This window comes from Mastomys coucha, unplaced genomic scaffold (assembly GCF_008632895.1).
Source record: "Mastomys coucha isolate ucsf_1 unplaced genomic scaffold, UCSF_Mcou_1 pScaffold23, whole genome shotgun sequence".
Classification (NCBI taxonomy): Eukaryota; Metazoa; Chordata; class Mammalia; order Rodentia; family Muridae; genus Mastomys; species Mastomys coucha.
In genome coordinates, this window is record NW_022196906.1 from 112301541 (window position 1) to 112312723 (window position 11183).

An 11183-nucleotide genomic window follows, 5' to 3' on the forward strand; every position below is an offset into this window, starting at 1 on the left:
GAATGACTCCTATGCCGAGGGTAGACCACGTTCACAGACTTCAAACCCGTTTCTCCAGCGCCATATAAACACCGGGGACACCAGGATTGATTCTCAGTGGGATATAGGCCCCCCGAAGACGCTTAAAGAAATACCAAACCAGCAATAACAGCCAAACAGGCTAAAAGAAAAAGAAACTCGCAGGCGACCCGATCCAATTAATAAATACTTAATTGAATTAGTGTCACCTCTAACAGCCAATAGCAAAGTCCCCTAGCCATGGGGCTGAGAAGCCCCTCCCTGGCCGCACGTATATAAGCAGCCAACCACAGCTCATGAGAACGGTCAAGTGGGCCTAGAGTTGGGTAGAGCCAGCCTAGAGGAAAAGGCTGGTTGCTTAGTGGGAACTCAGAGCTAAGTGCTCTTCTTCCTTGGTGTGAGTGTAGGGGTCCTGAGAGGTAAGACAAGGAGAGAAGGAAGAAAGAAAGGAAGGAAGGAAGGAAGGAAGGAAGGAAGGAAGGAAGGAAGGAAGGGACGCCTACAACCCCGGGTTTGTTCCCTTGCGGGAAGGACGCTGCGCGCCGAAGCCGCCCGCAGGTCCGCAGGTGGGTAGCACAGGCGAGGGAGGAAGGGGACATTACCTTCCCCTCGGAAGAGGGCGCTGGCTCCCCCAGCCGGCCTTTATAACCAAGCCGCGGGAGGCAAGGAGGCAGCCGGCAGCCGTCTGCGATTCGCTAAAGCATGCAGTTGGGAGAGCAGCTCCTGGTGAGCTCCGTGAACCTGCCGGGCGCGCACTTCTACTCGTTGGAGAGTGCTCGCGGAGGAGGCGGAGGAGGCGGAGGAGGAGGAGGAGGAGGAGGAGGAGGGGGAGGTGGAGGGAGCGTCAGCCTCCTCCCCGGTGCTGCCCCCTCGCCCCAGAGGCTGGACTTAGACAAAGCGTCCAAGAAGTTTCCGGGCAGTCTCCCGTGCCAGGCGGGGAGCGCAGAACCCGCAGGCGCCGGCGCGGGGGCCCCCGCGGCCATGCTCAGTGACGCGGACGCCGGGGACACCTTCGGCGGCGCCTCGGCGGTGGCCAAGCCCGGGCCCCCGGACGGCCGCAAGGGCTCCCCGTGCGCGGAGGAGGAGCTGCCCTCCGCCGCCACCGCCGCGGCCACCGCGCGCTACTCCATGGACAGCCTGAGCTCCGAGCGCTACTACCTCCCGTCGCCCGGACCGCAGGGCTCCGAGCTCGCCGCGCCCTGCTCGCTCTTCCAGTACCCGGCGGCGGCCGGGGCGGCCCACGGATCCGTGTACCCCGCGTCCAATGGCGCGCGCTACCCCTACGGCTCCATGCTGCCCCCCGGTGGATTCCCCGCCGCCGTGTGCCCGCCCGCGAGGGCGCAGTTCGGCCCCGCTGCGGGTTCGGGGAGCGGCGCCGGTAGCAGCGGCGGCGGGGCCGGCGGTCCTGGCGCCTATCCCTACGGCCAGGGCTCTCCGCTCTACGGGCCATACGCCGGAACCTCAGCGGCCGGATCTTGCGGAGGATTGGGGAGCCTAGGGGTGCCTGGCTCCGGCTTCCGCGCCCACGTCTATCTGTGCAACCGGCCCCTGTGGCTCAAATTCCACCGGCACCAGACTGAGATGATCATCACCAAACAGGGCAGGTGAGTGCAGGGCGGAGGGGGCCTCTGGCGCCTGGTTGTCGGCACACTGTGCGCTCTGCTTAGAGTGTTTAAATGCGTGCTAGAAAAGAGGAGATCATATCTCCAAAGTCGTGTCCCTGTACATCCTAACGCACACCTGTGGCTTGGGCTCCGAGCCCACGTTACTCTCCTCTCTAGTCACCTTCACCAGGATTGACTGGGAGGAGGAGGAGGGGAGGAGGAGGAGAAGATGGAAATTTGGGAATGGACCCTTGAGGGCGGATCTACGTGACACGCTGGCTCCTGGGTTTGCAGCCTGCGATTTGTGGGCTGCATGGGGAAAGAGGGCTGGCTGGAGCTGGCTGCGGCCTGCGCACAAGTGTTTCAAACGCGGCTGTTTAAAGCTCTGTGGCTTGGTGAGGCTCTTCTCTAAGAAGAGCCGAAAGAAGTCGGGTTGTAGCTGGTGGGTAGGTAGAGAGTTTCTGGAGCCAGATGTTTGAGGGAGGGGGCTATGCTTGCGGGGGTAGGGACCAGAAAGTTCTGGCACACCTTCGAACTGTCATCAGACACTTCTCGAGGAAGTGAAGAGTGTGTGTTGGGAGGCAGGAACCCAAAGAAGACTCGTTGAGTGTGTGTGTGTGTGTGTGTGTGTGCAAACGGGCGCGCGGCGGCCAAATGGTTTCAGTCACCTCTGTCTTTAAAAATAATTTTCGACATTTCAAAAAGAAAACTTGTACGCACCTGAAAGACCCTCCTATTGAGTAGATGGATGTCTCAGAAGCACGTGAATTAGGGAAAATACTGAGTTGGAGGCTGTTACAAAAAAATTGTCAATTTAAAACCATTTTCTTAGTTTCAGGCCGTAGGAGCCATTTTTGTTTGTTTGCTGTTTATTGCAGGCTCCTAATGTGTCCGGGGGTGGGGGCAGAGCCGCTCCTGGACGTCCCTACTTAAATCATTTCCTCTGGTTCTGTTCTTTGCACAGGCGCATGTTTCCTTTCTTGAGCTTCAACATAAACGGACTCAATCCCACCGCCCACTACAATGTGTTCGTGGAAGTGGTTCTGGCCGACCCTAACCACTGGCGCTTCCAGGGGGGCAAGTGGGTGACCTGCGGCAAAGCAGACAATAACATGCAGGGTGAGGAGAGAGGAGGCCTGGGCCGGGAAGAAATAAGAGCCCCAGTGCTGGACCGGCGGCATTTAAATCAAGCACGTCACCTCAACCTGGAGCTGGGCCTGGAGATGTTAGCATGAGCCACCTTCTGCTGATGGGGAGAAATTTGCTCTGTCACTTTTCTTGTTTCTCATTATATGTCAAACCTTTACCTTGACCCTATGAGACTATGTTTGAGAAATGAATAGGCAAATGAAGTTCTGGATTTGGGGAAGGTTCACAGTAAATGTTCCTGGCATTTTAGAATTCTCTTGAGAAAGCCCAGGCCACCTTTAACTTAATCTAGAAAAGTTAAGTATTTGATGAGGCACTCCCCTCCAGCTTAAGGCCTCACACCAACAATCAGGAACCATCTTCCCTCCTCTCAGCTCTGTTTTTAAGTTTGGAGAGGCTGGTGATTGGAATACCTTAAGGAAGGCTGGAAGCACCCTGGCCCAGGGGGGAGTGACTGGAGTCCCGCTGGGATCCAGCCAGTTCAGCCGGCTGACCTCCCAGGAGGAGGCTGCTACAGCAAAGCCAAGCCTAGCTAACAGGCATCCTCCCCAGCCTGTCTGGGTGAAGGCTCTTTCCTTTCACTTGCTTATGTTTCCTTTCTTTTTCTTCTTCTTAGGCAATAAGATGTATGTTCACCCAGAATCTCCTAACACTGGCTCCCACTGGATGCGCCAGGAGATTTCCTTTGGGAAGTTAAAACTCACCAACAACAAAGGCGCGAACAACAACAACACCCAGGTAGGGAGACTGAAAGAGGCCTGAGTCTTAGGTAGGGAGACTGGAAGAGCCCTGTCTTCTGGCCCAGGGCCTCTTGGACAGCTCATCTTTTCGTCAGTCAGTGTGCTTAGCTAAGTACTTACACTTGTGACCTTGCTCACTTTTAACTTTATTTATTCACCTTTGTCATTTGTACTTTCTTACTACTATGCATAGAAACATCAAAATGTAGGGGGACCTGGGAAGCCAAAAGGGAAGTGTTTATAAATACACAGAGACTCTGTTTTGGTTTTGGTTGGTTTTGGGTTCCTTTGTTTTTCTTGGGGAGTGGATCTTGAATACATAGCCCAGGCTGGCCTTGAACTGCTGACCATCGTACTTACTTCGCAGTCTTAGATGCTGAGAGGTGGTCTGCCATTCCAGGTTCAGAGTTGGAATTTAAGTCGAAAGTGTTAATCCCAAGGATCCTAAAAATCTTAAACAAACAAACCCAAAAAACAAAAAAACAAAAAAACAAAAAAAGAAAGCTGTAGTTGGTAGGGAGCAAGCAGAAGTCCTTGTCTCAAAACATAAGTTTGTTAAAAACCTGCTTTCTAGAATGCTGAAAGTTTCTCTTTTCTGTCCCGTCCCCAGATGATAGTGTTGCAGTCTTTGCATAAGTACCAGCCTCGGCTGCACATCGTAGAAGTGACAGAGGATGGGGTGGAGGACTTGAACGAGCCTTCTAAGACCCAGACTTTCACCTTCTCGGAGACACAGTTCATCGCTGTGACTGCCTACCAAAACACGGATGTGAGTGCCCCATGAGCCACAGGAGCCTCTCAGGCTAGGTCTAGTGAGATAAAGTGCTCAGTTACTATTCTTCTCCCCTATCTAGATTACCCAGCTAAAGATCGACCATAACCCCTTCGCCAAAGGCTTCCGGGACAACTACGATTCGTAAGTACTGTTCTCCTTCTACCTCGGCTATCTCCCTTTAAAAGACAAGAGTCTGTACTCTAGGTTGCCTGCAACTTGCCCTGGAGTTGACTGAGACCTTGAATTTAGGATCTTTCTGCCTCTGCCCCCTCAGCCCTGAGCTCACCGGTGGGGGGGCTGCCACACCCAGGCTTTGTGTGATCTAGACAATCATTCTGTCAAAGGAGTTTCAGCTTCAAGCCCATTTGCTGGGTCACCTTTAACAGGAAATGAATCATCATTTCCCTGAGGACATATTTAGTATGACATTTTATATTTGGGATTTTTTTCTTACCTATTTTCCTGTTTATTTTTGCTGAAATGCACACAGACAGACACAGACAGACAGTCACACACACACACACACAGGAGATTGAACCCAGGGCCTTGTACACGCAAGGCACGTATTCTACCGTTGAGCTATAGCCGCAGCCCTAGTTTTGCATATATTGGCCTCAAACATTCCTCCTTCAACTTTTAAAAAACCAAAAAAAAAAAACAAAAAAAAAAACCAGGTTGTGTTAAAGAATGATCAAGGCTTAAACATGAAGTTTCTTTTCTCTTTTCTACACTTAAATAGGGATTTGAATTTTTAAAGAATCCCTATTACTTATATCCATTTGTTGTGATTATAAAAAGATAAAAGAAATATAAGAGTATGTTCTATAGGGGTTTGGTGAGGTGTGGGGGAAGGGGATGTCTCCGCAGGCCCATGCCAAGGCATCCCTTCCCCCTGAAGGATCAGCCACACGACTGTATAGCATAGAATAGAATTTATTCAGGACATGGGGAAGACAGTTAAGAGGGCAGTAGACGCAAAGAAGGGCAGAGAGAGGGTGTAGAGAAGTAGAGGCTGGCCATGACCACATGGAGAGAGCGGGGGAAGGGGATGGGGAGAGCAAGAGGCAGGAGAGAGGAGGGGGCAAGCAGCCCCTTTTATAGTAGGTCAGGCCTACCTGACTCTTGCCAAGTAACTGTGGGGAGGAGCATACCTGGCTCTTGCCGGGTAACTGTGGGGGTGGAAGTTTAGACAGAATGCTAACACCATTCCCTTTTCATTTGATCCAACACTTATTTATTTATTTACTTACTTTTGGTTGTTTTGAGTCAGTGTTTCTCCATGTAGCCCTGGCTGTCCTGGAACTCACTCTGTAGACCAGGCTGGCCTTGAACTCAGATCCACCTGCCTCTGCCCCAGAGAGCTGGGATCAAAGGCATGTGCCATCACCTTCCAGCCCATCTTTTATTTTTTTAAAAAAACAGGTCTTATTTTTAATTATGTGCATTTGTGTCTCTGTGTGGTTATGTGCTCATGCATGTGGGTGCCGGTAGGCCAGAGGTGTCGGATCCCTTGGAGCAGGAGTTACATACAGGTGGTGTCGGCCAGCTAATGTGTGTGCTTCCAACCAAACTCTAGTTTCCTCAAAGGCAGCTCTCGACCCTCCACCTCCTCATCCAACTTTTAGAAAGCATCACTAGCAGATTTTCCTCCTCCTTTCGTGTTACAAGAGGAAACACCAGGAAGGCCGTGTTTTTCACAATATCTGACTCCCACGGCCCTGCTTCATGAAACTGTGTTGCCTGCCGGCATTCTGTCTGCCCCATTGGTTAGGGAGGGTTGCTTGAGTCCTTTGAGTTTGAGGACTTAAATACGGTAGATTTTTCCATATTAATTTATTTTGAGACAGGGTCTCATGTGATTTGGGCCTGCTTCAAACTGACCATGTAGCTCCAATGACCTTTCACCTCTGACCTCCAGCTTCCACCTCCCCAGTGCTGGGATTACAGGCCTCTGCCACCATGTCTGATTTATGTAGAGCTGCAGACAGACCCCAGGCCTGTGTCCATGCTGACAAGGCTAGCCTTCTACCCAGTGATATATCCACAGACCCCAGTTTCCCCTAGGAAATATCTGAGCTCTGGAGGAAGTGTCCTCTTAAGAGGTGGGGAATCCACTCTGCTCTCACAGCCGGCAGCACAGCAATGCTCTAGTTTCTGGGAGGCAGTGTGTTTGGGGACAACGTGAGGGTTGTTTTTTATTTTTTAAGTGTCTCTCTTTATATTGTAGCATGTACACGGCTTCAGAAAATGACAGGTTAACTCCATCTCCCACGGATTCTCCTAGATCCCATCAGATTGTCCCTGGAGGCCGGTACGGCGTTCAAAACTTCTTCCCGGAGCCCTTTGTCAACACTTTGCCTCAAGCCCGATATTATAACGGTGAGAGAACCGTGCCACAGACCAACGGCCTCCTCTCACCCCAACAGAGCGAAGAGGTGGCCAACCCTCCCCAGCGGTGGCTTGTCACGCCTGTCCAGCAACCTGTGACCAACAAGCTGGACATCGGTTCCTATGAATCCGAGTACACTTCCAGTACCTTGCTCCCATATGGTATTAAGTCCTTGCCCCTGCAGACATCCCATGCCCTGGGGTATTACCCTGACCCGACCTTCCCTGCGATGGCAGGGTGGGGAGGCCGAGGCGCCTACCAGAGGAAGGTGGCAGCCGGACTACCATGGACATCCAGAATGAGCCCGCCTGTCTTCCCAGAAGATCAGCTTGCCAAGGAAAAAGTCAAAGAAGAGATTAGCTCCTCCTGGATAGAGACTCCCCCCTCCATGAAGTCTCTAGACTCCAACGACTCCGGGGTGTACAACAGTGCTTGCAAGAGAAAGCGTCTGTCTCCCAGTACCCCTAGCAATGGAAATTCGCCCCCCATAAAGTGTGAGGACATTAACACTGAGGAGTACAGTAAAGACACCCCGAAAGGCATGGGGGCGTATTATGCTTTTTACACGGCTCCCTAAAGCCTTCCTTTAGCCTCTCATGGGCTCCAGATGGACCTGGTGGTGTTTTGTTGTTGCTTTGCCTAGGTTACCAAAACGACTTTTGCCTTCCACCTTTGATGAATCCTGTTTTGTGCAATTCTCTGAGAGAAGGTGCCAAAGCTTTGCCGTGGCCGCAGGTAACTAACTGAAGTGGACCTAGCGTTGGTTTCTTTCTTTGTAAAATAAAGTTAATGGAGGACTCAGGAGTGTTTTAAAACTCAAAGTTCGTTCAAGGTGCTGGATTCATTTATGGGACACGAGAAACATTCAGAAAAAGCAGGCTATGAAGAATGAGTGCCCGGTGCTATTAAATGCATTTCAAAAACAAGAAAACCTGACAAAAAAATAACAAATAAATCTTCGGCTCTCATTTCTACTCAACTCTTTAAGCAAACGGCAGCCCAGGGGGTTAAAATATTTTTGCTTCAGGAAGAGAAGGGTTGGGCATTAACAATGGGCTCCTTCACAGACCCCTTCTACCAGGGGCCAAAGAGGATGGGCCTGAGAGTCGGGGGGAATCCCTAATGTTCAAGTGGCTAGCTAGTACTCACTGACTGCAATGCCTTGCAGAATTTTGAAATAAACCATTTGTTGTAGGGCTGGCTCTGCGTGGCTGGGATGACCTGTAAGAAGGCGGGAAGATCAGAAAGAAAGGGAGAAATTAAGTGTACCATTGTATGTTTAGACATCTTAGAATATTCTGGAATATATTGTACAAATTCAACTGCCTAGGTATCAGATAATGTAAAATTGGTGCTTTGGCATTGTAAAGAATTTGCAGAAGCACAACTGCAGAGTTAAGAGGAGGGATTCATATCTCGGAGATATTCTGTCTACTTAGCTAAGTTCTCAACTGCCTCTCTGTACTCGCTTCTACCACACTTAAGGAAAACAAAAAACAAAAAAAACCCTGCTTAATCCTCTTTCCTTGGTCATTCCCACTTCCCCCTTCAGTAAATGTGAAGAAAAAAAAAATTGCAGTATGACGTCACAATTCCTATAGGCTTTTTAGAGATTATGAATTTTTATGTACAGTCGTAAGTCATTTTTAATAAATGTGGTTCAATAAGGGAACGGGTATAGCTCTGTCTTCTGTACTATGGATTTTATTTAATTTTGTTTCTGCCCCTTTTCCAGAGTGAACAGTCTGTGTCTCTGTCTCTCACACACACACTCACACCTTGCCCCCACCATAGAAGGCTCTAGAATCCTTTAACTAGCTACTGTGATCTCAAGTGGTGGGCAGGGAGTGCTTCTGTTTATCTCTCTAACTCCAAAGATGAACGGGATCTACTTCCTCGCCCCACTAGGAAGTGTGGACAATGGGTGTTGGCTGGGGTGGGGGTGGGGCAGGAGTGTTTGCCCTGGAGATGCAAGATTGTGCTCTGCAGGCTTAATCCTAGCTTCCTATCCTCCGCCCCTGGTCCTTAGTCATTCAGTTCTTTTCCTGGGTTTACGTTAGGCGACCAGTTCGTAGACCCACGTAAGCGCCATGGGAACGAACCCCCGTGGCCATTCGAGAGCCGACGAGTTCCGGGTCCCTTTAGGCACCGCAGGGGCGCGATGTTAGCGCACCCTATTGCGCCCATTTGCGGTTTTCCGCGGCTGTGGTCGCTTGCCTTACCCTCAGCTAGATTTCATCCGGGACTCAGGACTCGGGCGCGGCAGTCACAAAGAAGTATTCCATTTGTCTCGTACACTGCAGCTCTGCAAACAGCATCTGGACAGCGGTGCATCTCCTTTTTAGTTATTAACCCCGGACGGGGAAGGGCACCCCAGGCCCTCACTGAACCCTAGGTGTGCGGAAGACTAAGCAGTTAGGGAAAGAGGGCCCTCCCCACCCCCTGCCAGACGTCCCGCCGGGCTATCTGCAGACGGCTTAAAGCCCAGCTTGCAAGCCCTTGGAGCCCCTTCTCATCCTGGGGTAAAGGTCTAGCTGGGAAGGTCATTTTAACAGCGGAGCGCGGAAATGCAGCTGCTAAGAGGATTAGCTGAGGGGAGGCAAGCAATCAGTCGGGCCCTCCTCCCCTTCTGCGCCCAATTAAGGTTGCCAGAAGATATACCTGAGCTGTGGACAGTCTCTCCTGTCCTCCAAACTTCTGGGCCAGAGCACCGCCACGAACTTGGGGGACCCACTGGCTCCGCCACGGACTTGGGGGGCCCACTGGCTCCGCATTTCCAAGACTGTTTGGCAAAGCCGCCCGGACTTTTCCCGGAGTGCCAGGTGTGTGTGGTCTCTAGAGATTTGCTTTTTAATGTGTATTTGTGTGGGCAGCTGATTTGGGAGAGAGACCTGACTAGGCCCAACCTAGTCAGTGCCAACTTACTGCACCCACGTCCAACGGCTGGGTGTAAAATGATGCTCTGCTGTTTCTGTCTTAAAAAATAAAAAAACGAAAATGCTAATCGTACGCCGGGATAAAGAGGACTCTGGCCCTAGTCTATTTCAAGTCTTGTATATTTTTGCACCGTACAGTAAAAAGAATCCGGTACTTGTGAAAAGTCCCTCACAGTGTTTAATAGAAACGTAAGTGGCTGAGTGGCCCCAATTAACACCTTGTGATAAGGCATTCCTAAGATGGAGTGTCAGACACCAAATTGTGAAGAGATGTATCTAATTAATCCTCCTAGGATGACACCGATAAACAAGCCTCCATTTAAATAAAGATCAAGGTCTGGGAACCCGGCCGGCTTGTTTACACTCCCCACCCGGGCCCTGCGCGCTTTTGCGCGGGCACGGGGCCGTTCACCCGCGCGAGGCTGAAATAGCGGCTGGGGGTGAGTGGAGGCGTCTCTCTTGGGTCGCCCAAGTTCGCCTGTACTCAACTCTTGCTATAAGCAAAACCACTTACTTAAACAGACAAACTGCAAAAACGATTCGTGTTTGGAAATATGTCTTCGTCGCTAAACAGTCTAGTTTTCTAGATAAAAAGGAAAGGTATAAAAAAGCACGTCAGCAATCCCCGTATTAATTGTTTCGCTTTGGGGGAAATTCGGAACAGAACCTGCCTCCCTCCCTCATCCCGGCGCAGGATGCTTCTCGGTAGATGCAGGTTTTCTATGCTGCAGTGCGAAAAGCCAAGAACTGCTGGGGTGGAGGGTAGGTGCCCTGAGCGTGGGCCGGAGGATGCTTCCGAAGCCTACAAGAAAAACTGGGAAAGGCGGGAAGAACCCCAAAAGACTTTGGGGTCCACGGGGAAAGCTGCTGGTCAGCTGACCTCCGTCTTGACCGGTGTTGGGATTGCGGTTGGAGCCTGCTCACCGCTGTAGTTTATGCCTCAACCTCAAGGGATGCAGATGCTCCAAATTTCCTGTTAGCTTGACCGTTTCCCTCCTTTCTAACTAAGCTTTAAAGCCGGAATGAAGAAGGCGGGAGGTTCAAACGTTGGTTGAGGTGGGTGTGGGGGAAGAGATGCCACAGAGGCAGGGGGAGAAAGGGAAGGAAGGAGGGAGGGAGGGAGGAAGGGAGGGAGAGAAAGAGAGAGAGAGAGAGAGAGAGAGAGAGAGAGAGAGAGAGAGAGAGAGAGAGAGAGAGAGAGAGAGAGAGAGAGAGAGAGAGAGAGAGAGAGAGATCCCTGCAGGTGTCATGGAAATGCTGGCGAATGGAAACAACCCAGATACTCTACCCACATTCTGCCGCCGGTAGGGACAATAACTTCCTGGCTTTAAAGTCCTGGCTTTTTACACATTTGGACGTTGCTTCCATGTGCTTCCTGGGATGTGCCTCCGATTGTCCTCCACTCCACTGTGTCCGGATTTCAAAAATCACGCTTTCACCTGGTGGAGATTTCGAAACAACCAGGAGAATTTTAAAATCGCACTTGAAAAAAACAAACAAGTCTCCCCACCCCCCAAAGAAGCCCTATTGTAGCAACAATAGGAACCCCTCCACACCCCCAGCCGCACCCTC

General features: G+C 51.1%; 1 protein-coding gene across 3 annotated transcripts; it reads left to right on the forward strand.

Annotated features, from left to right (window-relative positions):
* The first annotated feature begins 333 nt into the window (after positions 1-333).
* On the forward strand, positions 334-8351 carry Eomes (eomesodermin). Of its 3 annotated transcripts, none has more exons than XM_031345437.1 (6): positions 334-1622; positions 2587-2741; positions 3388-3509; positions 4122-4280; positions 4366-4427; positions 6514-8351. In XM_031345437.1, the coding sequence occupies exons 1-6, from the start codon at positions 721-723 to the stop codon at positions 7250-7252; spliced, it is 2139 nt and encodes a 712-aa protein (XP_031201297.1). In that variant the 5' UTR covers positions 334-720; the 3' UTR covers positions 7253-8351. The 3 variants fall into 3 exon arrangements, with proteins under 3 accessions (XP_031201297.1, XP_031201299.1, XP_031201300.1); XM_031345439.1 differs by having other exon boundaries at positions 6571-8351; XM_031345440.1 differs by having other exon boundaries at positions 6713-6899.
* The last annotated feature ends 2832 nt before the right edge of the window (positions 8352-11183 follow it).

What these genes read in the sequence shown, in the direction of transcription:
- Eomes (XM_031345437.1), top strand. Translation starts at nt 721, where the DNA reads ATGCAGTTGGGAGAGCAGCTCCTGGTGAGCTCCGTGAACCTGCCGGGC. An exon ending in ATCATCACCAAACAGGGCAG is followed by an intron (nt 1,623 to 2,586) that starts GTGAGTGCAGGG and finishes TTCTTTGCACAG; the next exon opens with GCGCATGTTTCCTTTCTTGA. An exon ending in CGAACAACAACAACACCCAG is followed by an intron (nt 3,510 to 4,121) that starts GTAGGGAGACTG and finishes TCCCGTCCCCAG; the next exon opens with ATGATAGTGTTGCAGTCTTT.